Source organism: Lytechinus variegatus, chromosome 3 (assembly GCF_018143015.1).
Source record: "Lytechinus variegatus isolate NC3 chromosome 3, Lvar_3.0, whole genome shotgun sequence".
In the NCBI taxonomy this organism is placed as follows: domain Eukaryota; kingdom Metazoa; phylum Echinodermata; class Echinoidea; order Temnopleuroida; family Toxopneustidae; genus Lytechinus; species Lytechinus variegatus.
This window is the reverse complement of record NC_054742.1, coordinates 37,040,908-37,067,304: the sequence shown is the minus strand read 5'-3', so window position 1 is coordinate 37,067,304 and position 26,397 is coordinate 37,040,908. Positions and strand designations below refer to the sequence as shown.

At 35.0% G+C, this 26,397-nt stretch overlaps 1 protein-coding gene across 1 annotated transcript in view; it reads left to right on the top strand.

Annotated features, from left to right (window-relative positions):
* Positions 1-25,631, top strand: part of LOC121410918 (kelch domain-containing protein 10-like) — a 28,539-nt gene extending 2,908 nt beyond the window's left edge. Inside the window, exons 2-8 of the mRNA XM_041603306.1 lie at positions 13,564-13,712; positions 15,884-15,968; positions 17,946-18,097; positions 20,911-21,177; positions 21,809-21,923; positions 24,103-24,245; positions 24,656-25,631. Of these exons, the coding sequence (XP_041459240.1) occupies positions 13,564-13,712; positions 15,884-15,968; positions 17,946-18,097; positions 20,911-21,177; positions 21,809-21,923; positions 24,103-24,245; positions 24,656-24,892 (1,148 nt within the window). The 3' untranslated portion in view covers positions 24,893-25,631. The remainder of the gene's footprint in view (positions 1-13,563; positions 13,713-15,883; positions 15,969-17,945; positions 18,098-20,910; positions 21,178-21,808; positions 21,924-24,102; positions 24,246-24,655) is intronic.
* Positions 25,632-26,397: the final 766 nt, after the last annotated feature.

The following is a 26,397-nucleotide window of genomic DNA, read 5'->3' as shown; positions in this document are numbered from 1 at the left end:
CTGAAGTGGAATCTCCGTTTGTCTGTGAACTTGTTATAGAGAATGATTATTCCAGGACAAGTTAGATGATATTACCCAGCCCATAGCATACATCCCAACAATGGAATGGAGGCAATATACCCCTGTAATACATGAAGTATCATATTATCTTTAGGTTGGTTTGGAAAGTAAGTCCTCTAGTCAATATTAATGTCTGCCCAACAAAATGGTACTATCTGGCAATTTGGTGGTTCAATCACAAGCAGAAAAAGTTTAGTAAATTGACACTAGTAAGACAATTAAACAAATATAATACAGCCAAACTGTCTGACCCCTTACTTGACTACTGACTTAACTAATTATTGAAAAATGACAAGGGATGCTTAGGCCCTTTGTAACCATTTCATTGGGCAGACTGAAGCAGATGACTAGAATTCATACTTTCATGAAGATGAAGGAACATCAAAATGATTATTACAATTTAGCAAATATGAATTTATAACACTGTCATGGTTATAAAAGTAATGAATTTCTATCAAGTAAAATGACAATACAATGTAAGACATAACTGCAATAAAGTAATTTCATTTCCAAAAGATATCTTCCATAATTTAATAACCAAATTTCTCAAGATAATATTTCTTCTGCACAAAGTGTATGAAATGCTCAGTGTAAATCATGCTGTTTATAAATCTCTAGGAATTTTTTTTTTTTCAAAATGAAAATACATGTAAACTTAATCAAAACCAGGGGTGGTGGATCCAGGATTTATCCTGGGGGGGGGCACATTTTCAGGATGAAAATTTGTCAAGCAAAAAAGGGCCTTACGGGGGGGGGGGGGGGGGGGATTCTTTGATGAAAATTGCGTATTTTCATTACATCTTGACTGTAGCTCTCAAAGGGGGGGGGTTGAGCTAGATGTGCCCTCCCCCAGATCCACCAGTGATAAAAATCAACATTTATGAAAGATTGCATACCTTATATTCTGAATTGGTAAATTCAATGCATATGTCTACAAAATGAAACTGACATGTTTGGATAAATTGCTTATTTTTGTTTCAAGAAAGAATTCAATAACAGCTTAGAGTTATTGAGAAAACATCAAGAAAAAATAATATTCTGATATGCAATAACTATATCTATTTCATATATGCTTTTTTTTCCAAAAATTTAATCCTTGACATGGGGGGCTGGTTTAGTAGTCAAATTCACCCCCTCCCCCCCCCCCCCCCGTTAAGTAAAATGCTTTATCAAAATATGATTATGCTATCATTTATAAATTACTGCATTTTGGAGCCCATTAAAATTCAAAATGAATCATAGAGGGCAGTGCCACACCTTATTCACTGAAATTAAGGAGGGGCATGCACAGCTGAAAAACTATCAGCAGGGGCAATAATTTTCACTGCAATGTTAGATATCCTAAAAAAAATCCTGAAAACACATAATTAAAATGAAATTAAACTCCCAGGAAGTGCCCCTGTATACTATTACAGCCCTTGACCTGTATATTCTCAAGGGGTTCAATAATTCCTTCTCTTCCCTTGTAGAGTCGGTTCGGGTGCGAATGTGTCTGAAAAAAATAAGTAAAAAAAGGATCATTAGTAAAAATTGTAGATAGAACAGAACATATAATTTTTAAAAAATTTAGCAAGCAAAAACAAAGATTGATCTGGCATTGGAAAATAAAAGGAAATTAATTAACACCGCCCCCCCCCCCCCCCGCTTCAACATTTTTTTGTTGTTTGCTTCTGCTTGCAACTTTATAAATTTACCTGATACACCTTTCAAAACTTTTGGCTCCATTATCATGATTATGCCACTGTTCAAGTATTATTTATTTGGAAACCAATGCTAAAACTATAAGGTGAAATGAAATTATATAAAGAAAAAAATATATATTTCACAAAGTATAAAATCATAATGATATAGGTCATGTTGAAATTAGACCCTGGACTGGACTCAAAATTAGATCAAGTGTAGTGTAGACCAAATGTAAATTAGACAAAGTGTAGACCAAATGGCAATTAGAATTTTTTTTAAACCAAATGGGTCAAGCCCATTTGGTATATGTATAAAGACTAAAATATATGTATATAAGTTAAAGAATATAATTAAGTAGCCTAGGTTGTGCTGAAATTAGACCAACTGGACATTTCACAAAATGAGAATTAGACCAAGTGTAGACCAAATGGGTTAAGCCCATTCGGCATGAGACTAAATGAGAAGTGGGCAAATTGCATGTGAACCAAATGAATATACATATTTACAATGTGGAACTGCATGATATAAAGCCAATTTTATGTACCAGTATTTGACAAAGTAAAAAAATATATAATTATGTAGGTTATGCTGAAATTATTAGACCAACTGGACATTTCACTAAATGAGAATTAGACCAAGTGTAGACCAAATGGCAATTTAGTTGACCAAATGGGTTTAGCCCATTTGGCATTAGACCAAATAACAAGTGGGCAAACTGCATGTAGACCAAATGAAAATACACCAGAAAACACATTTCACAAGTTGGGACTGATATAGAGAGCCGTAGCAGACGACGGAGATGGGTACATGATCTGCGTCCGCAAAAAACGCGCACGCATCTATGTACTAACATGAAAAACAGCATATGGGACGATCTGACTAAAAATCGCACATGCGGGGCTATTTGAGAGTCACAGCAGAGGACGGCTAGCAGACGCCGACGGGCGCGCGCATTTAGCGAGCACATCGTGATCGTTTAAACTATCGATAGTAAGGACAGTGCATTAACGGGGACCCGCGATGTCTATGACTTTTTCGACCCATGTTGGTGCTATGAAATTGCTCTTTTTTGCAGTTTAAATGAATTTTACGTAAGTTTTAAGTGGTTTCACATGACAAATTAGATATTAAGAAATTTTTTGATATCATTCTTGGGGACAACAAACACATTTTGAAATTCTTGTTGTCCTGCCTACTATAGGCCTAATCATAGTTCATCACACTCACACAACATGCGAGTTTAGTAATACCAATCTCGCACAACGCATGTGATTTCATAGTGGACTTTGACGTTTTCATTCATCACACGAATGTGAGGGAATGAAACACGCCAAAGTCCTTTCAATATTTCTCCACCATGACTCTTGGGCTGGCTTGCAATTGAACATTTGTATTTTAAGTTCATTCTAAAAAGGAATTATTTATAAAACTGTTTTTATCGCTTACCTCCAAATGTCAACCGTTCAATCCGTCCTTAGTTATCCTTGATACTGCGGTGGAAAGTACGCAAACAACAATCGAAAAGCAATTTTTCCTATCGAACATTCTCGATTCAAGTCGTCAGCGCATAATAGGAAATTGTACCAAAAATCAACAGGTTGCATCTCATGTATATACTTATTGGTAAAGTACGCCATCTTTTGACAAGATGATGATGAAAGTGGATTGAACGAGCAAGAAAATAATGCTGATCGCCTAGAATGCAGCTAGCTTGCAAAACCGTAAACAAAGGTACGGTATACCGTAAACAAACGGTAGGCACTTAAGAACCAAGTTTGAAAGGACACTTGTAAAATTACGTCACTCTCGCGATGAATATTCATTAGATCGTCGTCGTGCGTGTTCAATACAAACTCTCTTCATGCGTGCACTCAGTGTGTATTGAACACGCACGATCTAATGAATATTCATCGGCGAGAGTGACATAATTTTACGAGTATCCTTTCAAACTTGGTTCTTAAGTGCCTACCGGCTTTGTGAATAATATCGCGCGTCCTCTTTAGGCAAAAATTGATATCCACGCTGATCCAGAGGCATCTTCGTGAAGATCACGAAAAAATGCTTTTATTTTATTAAAAAAACAGCAAAGAGAAGTCAACAAACGATCCATATGGTTTGGTAAGTGTCATAGCACAATTAGAATCCGTAGCTATGATGTAAAGTCATAGTTATTTGAGCTAAAAAGGTGTGAAAGATTCACGTGTACCAGGTGCATATGAATCCTTCACACACGAGATGATTTGAAACCATGGGTGAGTTCATCATAGTTAAAGTTCATTTATTTCTCTCTTTCACAAAAACATTCATACATGGTCATGTTAGTTAAAAATGATAATGAAATAGATAGCAAGATATAGAATGTCATACATTGAGGTTGTTATGTTAATGTCATACATTGAGGTTGTTATGTTAACATAATACAGAGTAGGATTCCAATTCAACTTCCAGAGACAGAAGTGAGAAGAGAAGTTACATCACACTTTTTAGCACTTGTTCACTGCTACCACCCTGCCTGTGGGGAATCTACAGGTAGAACTATGGTATGCCAATTTTGTACAGAGCACACACTTTAAAAAATCATTAAGATATCTCTTTTGTGACCAAACTTACTAATTTCCATACATTTGCAATTTATTTTTCATTAGTAACTTGGGAGTAATTTTTGTATTCACCAGAGCGCTAAAAAACTTGAATTTTGGGCATATTTTTGTGTACGCCCTCTATTGGTGGAAAGTAATATGGTAAGAAAATTTTCATTTTTAGATCTCTATTTTTTATTAAGAAAAAGATGATTTAAAGTATCAAATTTAAATAAGAGCCAAGTTGTATGAATAATAGGAGTAATGGAAACTGTCAGTGTAAAAAAATCAAGCATTTTCCCCAAAGAAAAAGAGAAAATAAGCCAAACATTGCCACCCTTATTTTGCCACACATGGAGATATAACTGAGAACAAGGTTATATCATAACCTTGTTCATTGAATGAGTGCTTTTTAGTATAGTGAGACCACCACATATCGACCACCTCTTTTGAAACCGACCACCTTGCGCGCATTAAAATTATTGCGTATTACAAACGATATGCGCGGGGGAGTAGGCGCAGCGTCCATGGGAACGGTAAGAATCGATTTTACGAGAGAAAAAGAAGGGGAAAGGTAAAAATTTAGAATTTATCAAAATTGTTTTGACTAGACCTAAACCCCGCCGAAAAAACAGTTGTTCATAACAAGAAATCCGATAGGAAACGGCTTTAGAACAAATATCCGTCATCAATCGTGCAGGAGCTCACAGTGGAAGTAGTAAGCATGTTGACATAATAGAACTGAATTGGAAGGGTCAAAATATTTCGCCAATGCGACAAGAATCGGCTGTAAACATAGTGTATCGCGGGTGGTCGGTTTCAAAAGCAGGGTGCAAATGTAAAATCGTCGTATTCGTTGTTCGTTGATATATACGCGAATTGAATTGGAATCGCCAATCTAAACATGGGGATCTGATCTGCTCAATTTTCTGCACAAATGAGATGAAAACTTAGTAAAACTGATGAATATTTTTGTAGATACGATGCTTAGAAAGTTAGGTGGTCGATAAGGGGTAGTGCCAACCATATGCTATAACGTTACAAACCTCGCATCACGTACGCGTTTACACTATGGATTTTAGAGTTGTCGGTTAACATCGCTTCATAACATGAATAATGTTTGCAGAAACTCATTCTGCTACCCACCAGGGCTTTTTCTGGTGAAAAGCGTTCCATTTTCAATTTTACAAATTTTATCAATGTAAAAAACATGTAAAAATATAGCAAAATTGCTTACCTCAGCCTGGAAAATTGCTTTGCATGTCTCTTCGATGGAAATAAAAGGAAGGTCGTTGGTGGCACTAATACAATTTACAACCTTAATTCAGCTTGTCGGTATTTTTTAAACTAGATTTTTTATTCATTGTATGTGCAATTCCAATGGTTGTTTCATAAGACACCAATAAATGCAATAACTTAAAAAAAGTATTTGTCATATTATTTTTGCTGACAATGATACTTTTTGGAAAATATTCAAAGCGATGACAAATTAAACGAAAAATATAGAAAACTTTATGTACCTTGAATGAAGCCCTGTAAGTGCTACCGTTCATTTGTCAATTAACTTTCCACCAAAGCCTTTTGTCGGGTCGTGTGGTCCAGTGGTTAGAGCATTGGACTCATAATCGCAAGGTTGTGAGTTCGAATCCCAACTCTGCCATTGTCTCCACTTTGATAAAAAGGCCCAAGAGTGATATCTGTCGTCTATAACGTCAGCCACTATGACTGATTATGACTGATATGACTGATATACCAGGGCGCGACAAACCCGCTTGCCCGGGGCAAGTGAAAATGACGTGCGGGCAAGCACCTCTCAAAGTCAATTGCCCGATCGGGCAAGTGGTTGTTGCGTCTTTTTTTTCAGTACCGTACCTCGTTTTTCCATAAATCATCCAAAATCCACACTCAAAATCATGAATCAGCCTTAAAAAATACCGAGTAGCGCAGTTTCAAATTCCGAAATTGCGTTATTTTTTCTGTACCACGTATTCAAATAAATGTACCGTACGCTGCCCAATTCTCGCTCACCCTCACAAGCGCGATGCGCACGCTGCTTATTTTGATTATCATTTTATATTCGTCCCAAATTCCTTATTGTTTTGTATACTCGCATAATTAAGCACCCAAGAGGAGACCATTACATGAAAAAACAAAGTGTGGAAAAATGAAATTAATCCCTTCATAAATCATCGCGAAATATTGCGTTAAAGTGTAAAGTAACCCGATAACTGTTTGAACTTCGATCAATATTGCACCGAAACTGCACCAGATTAAGGGTTTTTTCAGTCACTTTAAAAACTCCTAAAAACACGTGAAAATTGTTATATTATATGATGAATGAAAATGTGTGATTCGCAGGTGAGAGAGGTCCTAGATATGTCAACATGACAAATTCTAAGGAATGAATATTTGCTGTGTGAATGAATTAGCGAGGGCATACCTTGAGATAGCAGCCTGCCCTAACTCCGCTCACCCGGATTGTATATGATAATCATGATTAGAGTACATAGGGCCATATATATAAACGGAATCGTCATATTTTTCAAGTAGACATTTCTTTAGAATCTGATATTTTTGTGTCATTTCCTTTATTTTGAGGGTGCTGAACCAATCCGCTTGTTGCCAGTTTTATACATACCTCCTTCCGCCGTTACCATGGTAACGGATTAATATGTTTAAAAAATAACATATTGAGCCTATATGGTATATTCCCCTGTCAATATTTAAATGGTCCAATCATCATTCTTAGCCTTCCAAAATCAGTTTCTAGATATATGCCTATCAAGTCATCAAAGTAATAGTTGCAAAAGATCCATTGTCATGGTAACGGCTTATCTTTCTCGCAGAAAAATACAATTGTCTTAATGTCTGCAGAGACAGGGCGCCGCTTTTTCCGACGTCGACGCGAGGGCAGCGTCGTAAAAATTGAAATCTTAAAACAGGATAAGGTTTTCAAATTCATAAGTTTGTAGTAGGCCTATTGATTTCTATAGCTATCACGAAACTTAGAAATAAGGGAGTCAGTGAAAATCCTATAGTGAGTTCCGGTCATGCCACGGTCAAAGGTAATTTAAGGTCTATGAACTTTGGCCCTGTACGTTGGGGGCATTTATTGAATTGTCATCATAAATCAACATTATGGTGGGAAAAGATGAATGGTGGAAAATGCCAAAATCTATATTCGACCAACTCATTTAAATTAAATTTCGAACACAACAGAGTGTTCTGCATGGATAAGTTCATTTGAATGCATGGTAATGGTAAGTTGCCATGGTAACACCTGATTACTCTACTAATTCAACTCGTGAATCTATAATATGAGATGAAAATTAAATGTAAACAATGTAGCAATGTCTGACTTTATTTCAGGTCATAATTCAGTATAGGCATAGCTAGGGCAGACGTGAATAATAAAGTAAGTCTTTAAAAAAAGAGATCGAGTTTCATATAAATTCAGTCATGAACAAAATTCACAACGAGAGTATTATATTCAGAGAAAAAACGAGACATTTTAAGCACTGATGTTTTAACTTGCAAACCGAGAATGACTTGAAAACAAGACATGAATAATGAAACAAACGGGCAATGCGGGCGCGAAGCGCGAGCTGAATAGTTATTTTGTTCTAAATGAAATGTATTTGTCGGTCCCCCAACTCTCATTTTCGTCCTGTCTTCTTCCTTTTATTTTCCTTCCTATTATTTTTTTCATTTTATTATTTTCCTATTCCGGCCTCGATTGATATCCCTTCCGTTGTTGTCTTTTTTATACTCTTACATTTTCCTCTCTCTTCTTCAATTTTTTCTCCCCCTCTTTCTTCCGCTTTTCCTTTAGCTGAGGGTGACGGCAAATAAAAGCCCCTCATGGAGCAGGCAGATAGGTTGACGTTTACAGAAATGTTGATGAATAATCAAAAGAATTTGTCAATTATTTCAACATTGTTCACCAGAGGTATATCTCGAGATTTAATTGTAATCATTGCCCGGGCCCAAAGTTTTTTGGAAAAGGTTTTACCAAAATTATCTTGCTCTATAACGAATCGTAGGGTCATCAATGCTAAAAAATGAGACTTCGATGTATATCAATTTCAACTCTTATTAAAGACTGCATACCGACGTACAAACAACTTAGAGACATTGATAGGGATAGTTTTGTTTTGTTCGGGATGAAGCCCCTCCCTGGTTCCGCGGCCCCTGCAAGTCTATAAAGGCTATATTATCGATCGTTATGCTGTTTTTATGTGGCCTATTCATATTTTGATGATTATGATTACTTACTCTGAGTATGAAATTTAGGCATAGGCGGCGGAAGCGGGGGGGGGGGGACATGTCCCCCCTTAATTTTAGTTGGAGGGACGGTCCCCCCTAAAGTTTGATTTGATAACCTTTTTTTTTTTTTGCTTGTCAACTTTTTTTCCTGCGTCCCCCCCTAAATTCACGTGGCCCTCCCCTGAAACGTGTGTTGTCCCCCCTAAAATTTAGGTTGATGACCTTTTTTTTTTTTTTTTTGCTTGTTCAAAATTTTTTGGTTAGCAAGTCCTAAATTTTAGATGATGACGACTTTTTTTTTAATTTCAGGTGGACACCCTCTAAATTTTCTGGCTTCCGCCGCCAATGAATTTAGGGATAATTTAATTGGAATTAAACAAGGTTTAGATACACGTCACATCAAATAGATGTGCAATTAGGCCTTTGTGATAGCTTATGAGCCTAATGATAGGTATATTTCATGTTATAGGCCCATTATCTGTAGGCCTATTTGATTCATATAAATAAAATAAAGAATTTAAATGAATATAAGAAAAAGTTTCCCGCTAATAGGCCTATAGAAGCCAACTCGGTCAGTAGTTTCCTGATTGATTTGAATAGATAAAACTTTGTCATGTTTCTGGAGATTTCCTTTTTTTTTTTTAAATTGACCAATTTTTTTTGAACAAATCGAATGTTCTTGAGTGTCTTTCTCTCTCCGATTATCTACATTGACGGGAGTTCAAATGTGAACTTAAACCAGTGAGTTGATTAAATATTTAATGTTGTTTTCAAGATGAGCTTTTTTAAATGAAAGTCAGTATTAGGGAATCCCCCCCCAAAAAAATATATATATATATATATTTATTATCGGACTTAAGTGTTCAAGGTTCAAGGTTTATTCACATCAACATTTCACATTTTTAAAAATCAACAATTCAATACAAACAATAATATTACACAATAAAAGTTTTCATTGATAAGCAAAATATCGTAAAATATATAATACAACAATATAAAAAAGTACTAAATGTATTCTTGTAATTGGTTCTAAAATAATGACAAAGAAAGAAAATGAGAGTTGTGGATATGAGGGAGCTAAACGTAAAAGCAAAGCAAGTTGGTTGAAGGCTCCAAATTAAGAATATGCAGTGAGAGTCCCATAAAATATCAATACCACAAGAAAAAGTAGGGAAAAAATTATAAAAAGAGTAAACGAAAAGTAAACAAAAAGGGGGATACACGAATATATACTTGTAAATAATGAGTCAAGACAGTGTAAAAGCAACAAATTGGAATTAGAACCTGAAGGAGAATGCAAATAATTATTTCTTTAAAAAAATAATGGAAATCAATGGTAAATAGCATCAGGGAGCAATGAGCGGAAGGGACGAAATGGGGAGGGGGGCACTCAAGTTGATTTTTTTGAATGGTGAATGTGCTAAAAGAGCTTTATAGCGTTTTATTTATAAGTTGTAAATTATCAATAATAAGTTAACTTGACTATATTCTATTATATATATTGTTCTTTAACGCTTTTTGTTCATGCTGACTCTTTTTATCCGCTTCCGATTTTATGTATAAGAACTGGACAGGGTCAAATGGTCTTTATTGACTACAGTAATTTATTTGATCCTATCAGTCCAGTGGGTGCTCAATCTATACTCTGATATGTTGTAGCCTACTATGTTCCACTGAATTTCATACTTTTCATTTCCGAAATAAATAGATAGATAATAATTATACACTCATAAAATTTATGAATAGATTAGAATCATATTCATATAATTAGACAATTTATAATCAGTGAACAAATTGTCGAGAAAGGTTTTTTTTTTAATGTATTTCATAAAAAAAATACGGAATAAAGTTTGAAGGATAAAAAAAATGATATAGGCGTAGATCAGTAACAAAAAAGCAACAAAAACCGTAAAAATAATTGCACTTGGTGAAAGGAACATTTATACAGTGTATTGTACTATAAAACTTATCAATAATATATTCAATCACAACAAAATTACACACTTTTTCACTCAGAAGTGCAAGTAAAAAAGGTAGAAAAAAGAATAAGTCAGGCCTAATATACATGTATGAATGCGCGCGCTAAGTGAGCGGGGTTAGGGCAGTGGTGAGCGGCAATGGGGCAGGCGCAAGGGTGCCGAAAACGGCGAATTACACAGCGGTGCTTTGAAGACTTATAATTATTATCATATGGAACGATTTTCCAGTATTTTTTCTTTCAGATGACATATAGAAGTAAGGATATCGTAGCTAATAGAATGAAAGATAAAGGAAAATACGTAAACTGAGCGCCGATTGGGCAGCGTACGGTACCGGTATGAAAAAAATCAACGCAATGGCCGGGAAACAGTTGAATGTAGTACAGGGGTCCATTATGACTACCACCATGTGCAATTTCTAATGCACATTTTCCCCCTTCCGATATCACAATTCTGTGATAAAATAATTAGAATTACACAGGAAACAAATCACAGAGTCTAGTAACCTCGCATTGGTGAGTTGTCATGTCATTCGGCTTTGCTTTTCAAAACGGCCTATTAACATCTAAAATAACTTGCCGTATTTGTTAATTATGATGTAAAATTCATTTGTTTCCCTTTCTGAGGGGATGAGGTAAATATCAGACAATAAATCATCAAACAAAGCTCCATCTATTTTACAAGGCCGGCGGGAGGCTCACACACGTGCGAATACTAGCTAGCCAGTCTGAGCTCTGTCTCTCTGCCAGAGCTCTGGGGGACAATTCGCTCAGTAAAGGCCTCAATGATGGTGATTTTCTGTTTCAGACAGAGTTTACATTTCGGGTATATTATTCAAAACTTCCAATAAAGTTTGATGATTTCTTTATTGTCATGTATATTTAAGTTATTAATGAATACATTCTCACCAAATTTAGACTCCCCCATAGAGAAATGCAATTTTCGTAGAAGTCTGCGTTTTCAAAGAACTTCAGGAAAAGTTAGGGTATGTGGGCCTTTATTACATGGCCGAGTACAGGTTATTGTACTCGAATAGGCGAAGTAGAAATTAGATATTGAATTCATTTATATCAAAGTTCAACTCACAGTCACACCCACACGCACACACACACACACACCCAAGATTCTAAGCATAGTGAAAAAGATTACTTAAAAATCATACAATATTACCGTAAACAATGTTACTAATAATTCATTAATAAGTGAAAACATGTAGATAAAATTATTGACCGAGTGGAACATCATAAAATGATGAAGAAAAGACTTGATGGTTTCCAATTAATTTTTTTTTAATCAAGGAAATCAAGGAAATATGGAAAATAAATGACCATTTCATGGATTTAAAGATGCAAAATGTGAAATTTCGCCACTCCACTTTTGATGATAAAATAATTTTTTCCGAGTCAATAAAGAGCTGAACATTTTTCACTGGCTTTCTTTATAGTTTCCAACTACGGTAAATGAAAGCAATTCTAAGGAAATATGTTACGCAGGTAGCCATTTCATGGATTTAAAGATGCAAAATATGAAATTTTAGCAACTTTTGTTGAAGGGTTTTTTAAAACCTTAAATAGCCATAAAATATTGATTTTTTTTCTCCAAAATAGCCATAAAATATTGATTTTTTTTCTCCAAAATAGACTCAGGCCTACGTTGCTGAAAATATCCTTTTCAATGTGTGTTCTTTTATACTGGACATGATTCTCAATTGTTATTTAGTATACCTTAATAAAAATAAGAGTAGTGCCGTCATAATGAAAAAAATTATTTAATTATTTTAAAAATTATTTTAAAAATTGGGCAAGCAGTTTTTTCTATCGGGCAAGCAAATTTTTTCATCACTTGCCCAACAGGGCAAGTGACGAAAAAATTTTTTGTAGAGGCCTGCTGATATACCAGCTTGGCGTTTACCAGCAAAATGCTGTCCTGCCGAGTTCCTACGGGAGTTACCACAAACAGAAACAGAAACTTTACAGTAAACAGATTGGACACTTTGCCGACTTAGCGTAACGCTTTGCATTGATTTACGTGTAAAATAGTTTTTGTGCCTAGTCTTTCCCTTGTAGTGTCTTTGATATGAAGATAAATCGCGCGCCCTCTTAGCTCATTAGACAAAAAATTTGGGAGATGGTAGCAGGGTCCGTATTTTGTCAACGAGAAGAAAAATAAAGGTTTAATAAAACTTTAAACGACGCTATTTGAGGGATATTCTAGTCTTGAGAACGCAATGATGATGACTTTTAACAGCCTGATATATACTTCTTCATCATTGACGTCTTGACACTCTTGGCATAGTCACAGAATAGAAGGACCAAAACAAAGATAGATTTCCTAGGGAAATCCATCTGTTAAGACATAAATGAATTTAAGTTTATGAATTTAATTGATTTTTACACCTCCCTACGCCTAATGCGTAGGAAGGTTTTAAAAATTGTCACTAGAATAGTATAACAAATTAAGGTTTCTTACCAGACTGATGTCGTGTATACCCCCTGATCCACATGTAAACAACGCAAATACAATGGCGTCGACCCTTGAACCGCTTATGTATTACGTACTACTGATACGCAATGCCGTTTTGAAGAACAATTTATAGATAAAAAATATTATTTTACAAGCATTAAAATTTATTACGTGATTATAAATAATTAGCAGTATTATGTCGATTATTGCACTGTCCGACCATTGCTTCTGCGCGAGCGAACCCGGCGGAGGCCGCGCTAGCTGCATCATGCACGCATGCCCATTCCACAGGCTGGATGTATACGCACTCACACACTGGCGATCCGTTCCAAGGACCCCCATTTTCACAAGCATTTGTAATTCTGACGACCCTCCTTTTTACAATAAGCCCGCTCCAAGGCTCCCATTTTTTTGTCTCGACCGAGGCACACCCCCACCGGGCTTATCTCTTCATAAATAACACAGATCATCTAGCTCAGAGTTTTTATTTTAAAAAGATTTATTTTCAAATGAAAATTGTTCTTTTATAACAGACACAGATTCTCAGCCATACCAGCGAAGTGGACATTGTTGTGCAACTGATGGGATTAATTTGTATGTATTTGGAGGTTACCATCCTGAATATGTAATTACTGATGAGAGGAATTTACGCAGAATTGCACAGCATAATATATTCAGAGACGTAAGTACACAGTAAAAAGGGTACTCCGGGCTGAAATTTATGAACAGATAGAGTAAAATCAGACGAGTAAAAATTTCATTAAAACTGGATAGCGTTTGATCAACATTTTTGTCCGACAAGTTGTCAAGTCTGACAAGTCTCCCCGATTATGATTGGCTGTTACCATAGTAACTGTCATATAAAACTGTACTTGTCAGATAAAACTTCTGACAAGTCCTTTCATGAAAGGCTCCCAAGGAATATCAAAGTTATGGCTATTCAGAGTTTGCAATATGTCGGTAAAACGGTGTTAGGCATGTCCTCATGTATGTGCAATAAGCGAGCTGATGATGTCATATCTCCACCTATTTGTGTGAAATTCTGTTTACTCAAATTTTCCTTTACAAGAATGTATAAATATGATTGACTGTTGAGTTACTGTTCAATGTAATCATTGATGAACCTTATTTTGCTACAAGGAGACATGTTTTTATGCACATACATGAAAATATTAAATTATTTTTATGTTGTGTAATAAAAAAAGGAAAGTCCTGATATGACATCACCAGCTATTGTATATTCATGACCTCATGAATATAACTGTTCATAAAATATTACTGGATTAAAAAATTCAATAACTTTTTTTCATCAGATTTTGATGAAATTTTCTAGTATATTTGCCAGTTGAATTTTACTATATTTATTCAGATATTATTTTCAGCCTAGAGTACCACTGGAAACGGTCTAAAGTCATTCTTATCCATAAATCCGGTAACAGAAAATCTCAAAATAACTTCCTTCCTATTTCAATTCTACCCACTATATCAAAACTACTTGAAAGATATGTTCAACAGCAATTGATTACAATTTTAGAATATAATAGATTCTTATCAGATGGTCAGTTTGGGTTTTGGAGTTAACACTCCACCCTAACATCTTAAGTTAGAATTACAGATCAGTGGATGCATGCTGCTGATGATAATATTGCAATACAACATATCTTGGATGTATAATCGACAAACTAAAGTGGGATTGAAATCTTGTGTGGAAAGGTTGGTAAGTAAGTCAAATATTTGGGTAGACTACACTGTTTCATAAATGGAACAAATTTAAATTTGATTTACAACTTCATTGATTTGCCCCTTTTTGACTATGTGGATAGTTTAATCGAATCCTCTGAAAAAAAAATTACCAAACAATTGCAAACCCTCTAGAATTGCACAAGTAGAATAATGAAAGTCAACCCATATTACAATCATATCTCCATGTACAAATTCATTTAGTTTTGAACTGGTCTTCCCTTGAATCAAGAAGAGAAATATATTTGTTTATAAATCAGTCCATGAAGCATGTATCTTGTCTCCAAGGATGTCTGAAACGTTTCAGCCATCTTTTCATCATTATTCACTCCGTAATTCTCATAACATTGCCTTACCAAACCCAAAACAGTATATTCTTGGCGTACTACATGTATCCAGTACAAAGGTGCATCTCAATATAATACTCTTCCCCATGGTATGAAATTATTGGAAAATATCAACGCATTCAAAAAAGGCCTTAAAAACATCTCAGACTTTCTGTCGCTTCTCGTTCAGATCTCTAATCTTATTTTTTTATCTGTTGTATACAGTAAATTGTAAATATGTTTTTTTCGTAACTGTTTCACATTTTGTTAGTCTTTATTGTAAGTCAATTCTATAAGTTTTTCCCTTTCCTGCTTTATATGTATACTAGTAGGGACCCCTCTGTAATATAGCGAATATGTAGATGTGTTTTCAACACTGAGTAGGGCAATCCCTCTGTCTTTTTTATTGATCTTTTCTTTGTAATTATTTACATTATTGTTTTTAATTGATAGAAAATAAATGTAATCACTCCACATATTGGGAATTCAAATTGGCAACAAGTGATGTCATTTTGATGTAGGGTATTAGGGTAAACAACTACTCCATTTGCTTCAATAAAATGTGTCAGAATTCGATTTTCTTTTAACATTAATCTAATATTATGAAATCATAGAAATTCAATGTACCCCATTTTGAACTAGTGTTAATATTGTACCTAAGGTATAATATTCAATTTCATATAATTTCTATAATAGATTGTAAAGAAATTTCAATATCTATATTTCTTTCAGTTTCACTGTGAGCTTACCTTGATGCTCATCACCATTATTTTATTTTGTTTTATAGTTATGGTGCTATAACTTTGCTACAAAAACGTGGCATGAAGTGAAGACAACAGGCAGTTCCCCATCCGAGACAGCATCCATGTCAAGTAATCAATTTTGGTGTTATTCTATCAGGTTTTATTTTGTTTCAGTTTTTTGTCTCGCCCACCAGAGGTGAAGGCGAGACTTAGGGATCCAAATGTTGTCCATCGTCCATCCGTCACAAATCTAATGACACATAACTCCACAACTCACATATTTACATGTATTTTGAATATTTTTCAATTTTTCAATTGATCAGTGAGTATCGATTCAAATTTATTTATGATGTATATACTTTTGTTACATATATATATGTCTATATTGAAATTTGTTTGTAGTACCATAAGTTACTTTTACCTTGTTATTGATGATTTTGTTTGAAATGTAAACTTTCGCAATTCGGCTTGGCCGCAAAGAAAGGATTTTTGATAAACCATTTTGAATTGAATTGAATGCTGCAGTTGGAGGTCACATGGTAAGGTCAACATTAAAGTTTACGTGCAAGGCTTTTATGACAAGTGTTATTCCATCCCAGTCATTTCACAATGAAGTTTTGATAAAATTCTGTTGCGTGCCCTCGCAAATCACGATATTTCTGGTTATTTTCATAAGTGGGTGAGACACAAAATCACTTTTGCCTTGTTTTTATGTTGTAGCAAATTTTCTTCTAAAGATTTCATACAGTGTAAAAAAAGGATGAAATATGTCATGAACAGATAATCTTTACATATGGCTGGAATTTCTGGAAAGAGTATCTTCATCCAAATAATTTGATACCACCCTTAGGTGGTATATCTTCATGCTTGGATGATTACGGTAGTAGGTATTCTTTGCAGTGATGTAAATTTTGACTTATGCCAAAGTGAGGTAAGCCACAATTAATGAATCCACATGTCAATTATGTCACAATCCTGCAAGGGTTGCATTAGAATCCATTTTTTCCAATACTTAACATTAGAATTGTTTAATAAATACTTATAGTATCAACTCTCAAGTTAATTTCATTGAAAGGAGTTTGTAAATTATGTTTACTAACTTGTGTAGGAATATGACATCATTGGCATCTGGATTCATTCATTGCAGCCATGCCTTACTTTGATGCTAATCAAACTTTACCTCACAGTAATAGATTCCTCTTGATTATCCAAGCATTTACACATGCAGTATCACATTATTTGGGAGAAGACACTCTTTCAGGCCATATATAATAATTATGTTCATGAAATATTTCTTCCTTAAAATTAGGGATTTGTGAGGTGTCAATTTATTTTTTACTCACACAGTATCATATAGTAGTTGTGCAATTGATGGGTCAGTCAGACAGGCAGAAAATTGAGACCATGCTGTGTTTGAATTGTCTGACTGAGCAATCAGCCCATTTGGAAATTGCTTTCCATGACAAAAGCCAAGATGGTCGCATAGTCATTGGGGATTTTTTCCTTGCATTTTCAAAAAGGATTTTAGGTCTATTGTATTGCCAAGGAACATAAGTTTTTGATAACCAGTCTGTCAAAACATTTGGTATGGACATATGGCATATTTACAAGGTTGGTTGATAATGTTATCAGATGGCGGGGAAAGTGATTTTCCAGGCATTATTCACATTAGGCAAAATCTTTACAAAAATTATTCAATAATTATTTGATAGTTGTTTGATCACTTATTATTTACATACCAGATAAACATAAGGCTTAGGTAGGTGTTAGAACTGTGTGCACTACTTGATGGCCTTGTTACATGTTTTCTTTACTTCATAATTTTCATTGACTGAATTGATGTTCTTACAGATGGTGTGATTGGGCATTTTTATGATGACTTTTGTTTATGTTTATCTGGTCATTCATTTATTTCATTTTATAAAGTATTCTACCCCAGTCTTGTGAAGGCAATCATAAGCTTTAGTATTCAAACAATTTTTAAGAAAATTTTAAAGTACTGGTATCCATTTGAGTCTGAGACCTCTCATGTATTATTTTCAGTTCACAAGGTTAATATGTATTATGGAAACTTATTCACTCCTTTCATATTCTTATACTTTCCAGTGATCCTAAGTGGAAGCACCTTGATATGTTTTGGTGGAACTCTCTATCCCTGGGGATCAAAGAGCAACAATAAGATCTACACCCTTAACCTCGCCGAACGCAAATGGAAAGTACTTCAATGCTCCGGTACTATCCCAGCTAAATATGGGCAGGTATGTTTTGCTGCTCAGCATTTGTGAAATTGCCATAGCTTTGTGGCTATGCATACTTATAAACTTTTTAGATGAACGATGCAGCCTGCTTGATGAGGCAGCTATAGTGAACTGAAAATGAAATCCTTGGTTTTGACTGGATGTGGAATCACTTAAAGGTTAGAGATAGTAGTTGCAGCAAACAATTATTTCATGAGAAAGTCTTTAAAATCAAGGTTAATTGTCAATATATCTAAATCTGGTACATTAAACAGGGCTCGACACTAGCGGCGGTCCGACGGTCCCAGACCGGTAAAAATCGCTGTCGGGCCAGTAGATTTTCAGAAATTGGAAGATTTACTGGTCCGACATGACCAGTAAAAAATATCATTGTCGGGCCAGTAATTTTTCCAAAAATAGCAAGATTTAAGGGTCCGGCATGACCAGTAATAAAAACCATTGTTGGGCCAATAACTTTTCCAGAAATGGTCAAATTCACAGCAAACCATTCCCCCCCCCGTTAAATTCTGCAATTCACACACAGAATGAATCGCACGTAATGTATACAGCATGCATACAGTGTACATGTAGTCAGCCACACAACTCACATGGTAAATTCTCCACTGCCCGCACGAACGAAGCCTGGCTAAACTCTGGCAGAAATCTCTCACAGAACTGTCAAACTTCAAGGTTCATACTCATGAAAGGCTCTTATAATGTCCATATTTCCTAAAAATTGGAGCAACTCTGTCATTTGTGAGCAGTAAAAGGAGAAATTTACACTTCTGTTTTGGTTCAAACAGATCGGGTTTCGGGTGATATCGTCTGAATACGTAATAGCCCCACATATGCATTTATGTGTGTGTTGATACACTTGGTATCTGACTTTCTTTCGTAGCTATTTTAATTGAGCCAAAAAGAAACTGATAAATTATTTATGATAATAGTTTTAGCTTTCTTCCTATCTTTCTTTCCTTCTTAATCTTTCTTTGTTTCTTCCCTCGATTTTTTTTGTTACTGTCTTTTCTTTTAATTTCCATTTTTTCTTTTAATTCATTTTTTCTTTCTATCCTTTTATAAAATATTTTCTCTATTTCCATTTTCTCTCTCTCTTTCTTTCTTTCATTCTGATATTTTCTTTCTTTAGTTTTTGAGTCCATCCATCCTATATTCGTCTCTTCTTCCTTTCTTTCCTTCCTTCTTTTTACCCCTTTCTTCATTCTTTGTTTCTTTCTTCCATCCATCATTTTATTTACCCTTTCTTTTTTATTTCTTTTCTCAGCCGTTTCTTTATTACATTCATTCCTTCCTTCTATCTGTCTTCTTTCCTTTTTCCCTTTGTTAATTATATCCTTTTACCTTCCTTTTTTTTTTTTGACTGCTTGCTTCCTTTATTCTTTCGTTCCTTCCTTTCTTTGTCTCTCGGTCTTTCTTTTTTTTCTTCCTTTCATCTATTCTTTTACCTTTTTTTTATAATTGCTTGCTTCGTTCCTTCCCTTTCTTCCTTTATTTATTTCTTTCCTTCTATCTATCATTTTACCTTTCCTTCATTTCTTCCTTAACTCCTTCCTTCCTTCATTCAATCCTTCCTTTCTTTCTTTTGTCTGTCTTTCCATCTCTCCTTTTACCCTTTCTTTTTTATTGCTTCTTCTTTCTTTAATTCCTTTACTACTTTCTGGATTTGTTCTTTCTTTCTGTATTGCTTGCTTCATTTCCTTCCTTCATTTCCTTCCTTCCTTTCTTTCTTTCTTTCTTTCTTTCAGTCTTTCTTATATTTGTCCTTCTTTATTCCTTCCTTTCCTTTAGTTCTTTCTTTTTTTTCTTCCTTCACATCTATCCTTTCTTTACCTTTTTTTCTTCCTTCCTTTCTTTTATTCTTTCTTTCCTTCCTTCCTTCCTTCCTTCCTTTCTTTCTTTCTTTCTTCGTTTCTGTCTTTCTTCGTTTCGGTCTTGCTTTCTTCTTGTCCTTCATTTTTTTGGGGGGGTAACGAAAGGCTAGAAAAATAAACTTGCGCATTTTCTTAATGTTTTCTTTGTTTTGGGGACCAGTAGATTTTGGGTTCGGACCAGTAAAAATTTGAAAAACTGGGTATCTACTGGTCCGACATGAATAGGTTGGACCAGTAGAAAAAATGGGTTAGTGTGGAGCCCTGCATTAAAGTAAATTTATCTTTGAGAAATCATGAAATCATAGCTCAAAATCGATAATTCTGATGATCACTAACACTGAAACCACATGTGGGACAATGCATTAATATTGTTTGGAAAAATACCTGACATTTGGAATTCCATGCTTATTTTGCTGATTTCTTAGCAATTACACAATTTCTTCCAGAGCCACTTGGCTCATATTTTTTATTCATACATAAAAATACTTACTTGGGTGGTAATTTTATTGGATTCTGCTAGAAGTTCTTCGAACTCATTTTAGGATCGTTACCACAACTGTTATTTATCTTTAAAGCAGTGAAATGATCATTTCAAGTAAAAGCCTTCTCCCCACCCCTCCTGACAGGGAATATTGAACCCACTTGGCAGAACAGCTGTAGGCCTAATACAATCCTGTTCTTTCTTTGGCCTTTGGTGTTAATGATATACAGTGATACTAAAAAATAACATTTATTCAGGTTTTGCTATGTTATAGCTACATGTATTTGATTGTGAAGTCAGGTGATCAAATATTACATTCAATAATTTTTTTTCTGGGCTTGCTGAACATTGTAGTGTTGTTTACAGTCAACACTCGGCATGAAGGAGTGCATTTTGTGGTGGGGTTCACTAACTTTTGAGTACAACTGTATCAATTGAATTTTCCATTCTGTATTTAAACCTAGGCCATGTCTCTTCACGATGGAGCTTTATATGTGTATGGTGGATGCAGGCGGATCAGTGAGGAGGAACATCTGTTTGATTCCGAGCTTCATCATCTAGACATGAAGACTCATGAATGGTCTCTCATTCTGGACAAAGATGATAAGGAGAATGTGACGTTAACCCATTTAAGAGGCATGTACAGACATGGATTGGCATACTATCGGGACAAAATCTATGTGATTGGGAGCAGCTGGGAAGAGCTAACCAGCATTCTCTATTATCACAAGGTGATTTGAATTGAACAACAAGGCCAAGTTCATCCTAACATCATTCTGACTTTAGTAAAAGCTGGAAATTGAGAGAAATTGAGATATTAATGAAGAACTTATGAAAATGCATTAAAGGAAATGATAAAGTTATGAATTATTCAAGTTTTGTTTTGAAATATCACATGCAAGCAGCTGCCCCTTTATCATGAAATATGAAGTCCATTTATTAATAGCTTAAGTAGACTGAAATAAATTTCTTATATATGAAGTGTACTTGAAATGACTTGTCTACTATATCAAACGTACAAGTGAAATTGTTTTACCTTTTAATATCTGGGTGGATTTTGTCTTTAAAGGGGTACCTCAGGCTAAAAATACCGTAATGTGATTTGAACAGATTCAGAAAAATCAGACCAACAAAACACTGAAAATTTGATCAAAATCAGACAAGGAATAACAAAGTTATCGTATTTTGAAGATTTGCATTACTGTAGTACTAAGATCATAGTTCAGATTCTGCTGATAAAAATTAGTGATTCAGAATCTGATATGGCACCCAAGAATGGGTCGAGTGTAATTGTGTGTAACTTAGCATTATGAAATGCCACCCAGGTAATGGTAAGTCTTTGTCATGTTTGATCTATTCCAGGTACATGTCTTTGATATTGCTGAAGGAAGGTGGTCATGGGAAGCGGCAATACCCACGGAAGACAACCGTTACCCACAGAGGAGAGTGTATCATAGCTGTGCACAGTGGAATTCAGGTCTGTTCACATCCATCTTTATATCATGGTTTCTTTGAAGGCTATACTCATTTGTAGGACACCTTTCTTGCTTCCTCTTTAGTGCAATTTTTCCTTCAGGTTTGTCTTCCAATCATTAACATTTTGAATATTGAAATGTGTATTCAGGTGTTTACCTAATGAAAAATTCAGTATAGTCTTCAAAACACTGTTTAGTTTGGCCTTCAGCTTTATCTTCAAGATATCTACATTGAGGATGTTTAAATAGGTCTTCAAATTACTACCTGATAAACATTAATATAAATGTACCTATGTTTTTAAAATTTTCAATTGGGGTGATTAATATATATACTAAAGTGGTTCTGTTTTCAACAACATGTAGCTATATTTTCTGCAGTATCCACCTCCAATGGAAAGATTGCTATACCTTACCAAGGAAGGAGAATAATATGATTTGTGCTTGGATGTGTATCCACTTTTAAGGGTAAATTTTAGTAGCTGTAATTGTAAAAAAAAAATTTTTAACAGAATACAACAAAATAATCACCCAAGTGTTTCAATATAACAAATATGTTTATATATAACAATATGTCCCAAGTGATTCTAGTAAAAAAAAAGTAATTGCTGAGTAGTTAGCAAAATAAGTAGGCATTCTGTCATTTCATGCTGTAATAAGCATACACATTCATGTGTGCTTTTCTATGTTGATGATTTTCAATGGACCCATTATTCATCCAGTTTTTGTCTCACCTGCGAAGCAAAGTGAGACTATAGGCGCCGCTTTTCCGACGGCGGCAGCGACGGCGGCGGCGTCAACATCAAATCTTAACCTGAGGTTAAGTTTTTGAAATGACGTCATAACTTAGAAAGTATATGGACCTAGTTAATAAAACTTGGCCATAAGGTTAATCAAGTATTACTGAACATCCTATTAGAGTTTCATGTCACATGACCAAGGTCAAAGGTCATTTAGGGTCAATGAACTTAGACCATGTTGGAGGATTCAACATCGAAATCTTAACCTGAGGTTAAGTTTTTGAAATGTCATCATAACTTAGAAAATATATGGACCTAGTTCATGAAACTTGGACATAAGGTTAATCAAGTATCACTGAACATCCTGCATGAGTTTCACGTCACATGACCAAGGTCAAAGGTCATTTAGGGTCAATGAACTTTGGCCGAATTGGGGATATCTGTTGAATTCCCATCATAACTTTGAAAGTTTATGGATCTGATTCATCAAACTTGGACATAATAGTAATCAAGCATCACTGAAAATTTTGTGCAAGTTTCAGGTCTCATGATTAAGGTCAAAGGTCATTTAGGGTCAATGAACTTTGGCCAAATCAGGGGTATCTGTTGAATTACCATCATAACTTTGAAAGTTTATTGGTCTAGTTCATTAAACTTGGACATTAGAGTAATCAAGTATCACTGAACATCCTGTTTGAGTTTCAGGTCACATGACCAAGGTCAAAGGTCAATGAACTTTGGCCGAATGGGTGTATCTGTTGAATTACCATCATAACTTTGAAAGTTTATGGATCTGATTCATGAAACTTGTACATAAGAGTAATCAAGTATCACTGAACATCTTGTTCGAGTTTCAGGTCACATGATCAAAGTCAAAGGTCATGTAAGTTCAATGAACTTTGGCCATGTTGGTTTTTTTTATTGAATAACCATCATATCTCTGTAAGTTTATTGGTCTAGTTCATAAAAAGTGGACATAAGAGTAACCATGTATCACTGAACATCTTGTGCGAGTTAGAGTAGTATTCAAAGTCAGCACTGCTGCTATATTGAACCACGTGATGCAGGTGAGACGGCCAGAGGCATTCCACTTGTCATGATTTCACAACAGTTGGTATGCTGACTCCGTATCAGAAATTGAACTAGATTTCTAAAGGCCATGGGCTGAGGCTTGAAATTCTTCATTATCTTGATCAACCTCATAGAAGAACTTTACTTTACTTAAAAGATTTGGGACATTATACTCATGACACCTGCAGATGTTCCCAAGTTCATTTTTGAGCATACACAAGAAATCTTTGAAAATTTAGCCTCTTTATTTTAATTGACTTTTAAAATCTCATTGCCACTGTTCATATTCATCTTGCGTAATGGGTAGAATCATGAAATATCACGTAAATTATTCTAAGTCTATTACCATCTCGATATTATGTCACGTTCAAAGAAGTCTACATATGCGGTGGTCACGATGCCCGGTACTTTGTCATGGATGACATTTGGTGTCTTCATCTCCCTGATCTGAGGTGGACGCAGTTGACCACCTCTCTACCCGTACCGTCCTTTTTCCACTCAGCAGCCATAACTGATGTGAGTCCATAACAACCCTACTTCTCAGTACATGTGTATTCAAAGTTAATTCATCTCCCTATCTCGTTCTCACCTTCCTCTCTATTTGCCATTTTTGTTTTCGTCTCCTTTTCCTTCTTTCCATCCTCTTGAGATAAATTCTAGTTGTTACAATGTATTTTTATAGAAAATTAACATCAAGTATTGTATAATACATGTAGATGCAAATGTAATATGCTACATGCTTAAATATGAGCAACTGGTCAATATTATGGAAAGGCAGTGAGGCATTCCAACATGTGCCCACTTATGCCTATTGGTGTTAATTATTTTCAGCACACTATTATCATGCTTTTGTGTGTGTGACATATATTAAAGAAAGGAAGAGTGAAGTTGGCTAGTATTCTATTTCTTGTTTACCTCCCGTCCAGACTAAATGCATGTATCTCTTTGGTGGTGTCAAAAACTTTGCTGGCCGTGACCACAATGTTGATCGTATCCGTACCAAGATCATCCAGAAGATCTGGCTTGCAATTCCAACTCTTGCTGAACTCTGCTGGCAGAATGTTCTGGAACTTTGTCCCAAGATGGCTAAGCTGTCCAAAGAGGAACTTTTCAGTCTAGGAATACCCAGAATCTTCACTGACAGATTAAAACCGATAAGGTGACGATGACTCAAACTTGCATATTTTCCTTCTGGAAAAGGTTGATAAACTAGAAAATTATATGGTATTTAACTCATGTTCTCTAAAGAACATTTGTATTATAAAACAGATGACATTATGTTTATTTTCTCCTCCGCCTCAAAGGGTGCCAGAAGCATGATGTTTTCTTTTCATCTGTCCATGCCTGCAAACATATGAGTACCATATTACAGGAATATAGATTTTGATGAAACTCCATACTGTGGGATCATGAGATCAAGTCATTTTACATCTCATTAGTCAATGACAGATTTCCATTAAATATTACATCGATGTACCAATATAGATTTTCTCATGGCTCGCATTCTGACGAGGTCAGAGGTTCTTGGACACAGACCAATTTGACAACTTCTCAACATGATATCTATTGAACCAAAGGACAGGTTTTCATGAAACATCATAGCTGTATTATCAATTGTGGGTTGACCACAGTTGATTTTCATCTCAGTCATAGAATCAAAGTTCAAGTTCTGTATAGACCACAGAATATAAAGATGGGTGTTTGTGCAATAACAGTTTCATTGGGCTTATTGACTTTATAAAACATGGATATATAATGATCTTGGGCCTTATAGCACAAAGTTCAATGATTGATTGCACGTAATGATAAATGCAATCAAACATGGTAATTAAAGGTCAAGTCCACCCTAGAAAAATGTTGATTTTAACAAATAGAGAAAAATCAAACAAACATAATGCTGAAAATTTCATCGAAATCGGATGTAAAATAAAAAAAACTTATGGCATTTTGAATTTTCGTTTATTTTTCACAAAACAGTGATATGTACAACTCAGTGACATACAAATGGGTCAGTCGATGACGTCCACCACTCACTATTTGTTTTTTATTGTTTGAATTATACAATAATTTAGTGTTTACATATTTGACAATAAGGACCAACTTGACGGAACCATATAATATTAAACAATGCTAATTCCAAATGTTCAGGAAAGAATTAATCGTTGTGTCCCTTGACAATGAGGAGAAAACTATATTATTTCATATTTCATATGATAGAATAAAAAAGATTTAGTGAGTGAATGACGTCATCAGTCTCCTCATTTGCATACCGACCAGGATGTGCATATAACTGTTTTGTGAAATAAAACAAAATTCTTAAAATGTCATGACTTTCTTATTTTGATGAAATTTTCAGTGCTTATGCTTGGTGGAGTTTTCTCTTTTTATTCAAATCAATTTTTCATGGGGGTGGACTTGTCCTTTAATTATGTGATCAATTTTACTAAGCTCTGGATTACAAGGGCCCAGCTGGGATTTTGGGATTATAAGGACAGAGGTCAAAGGTAAAAACAACATTTTGATCTAGTAAGGTGGAGGCATTAAGTTTGACTGCATGCAGTAGAGAATCAGTCTTGTTATAAAATATTATCCTGCAGTGCAAAGTGTAATTGAGGTACTGTTAACAAATAAAAAAGATAAAAGGGATTGCTGTCAGCTGCGAGAGGTA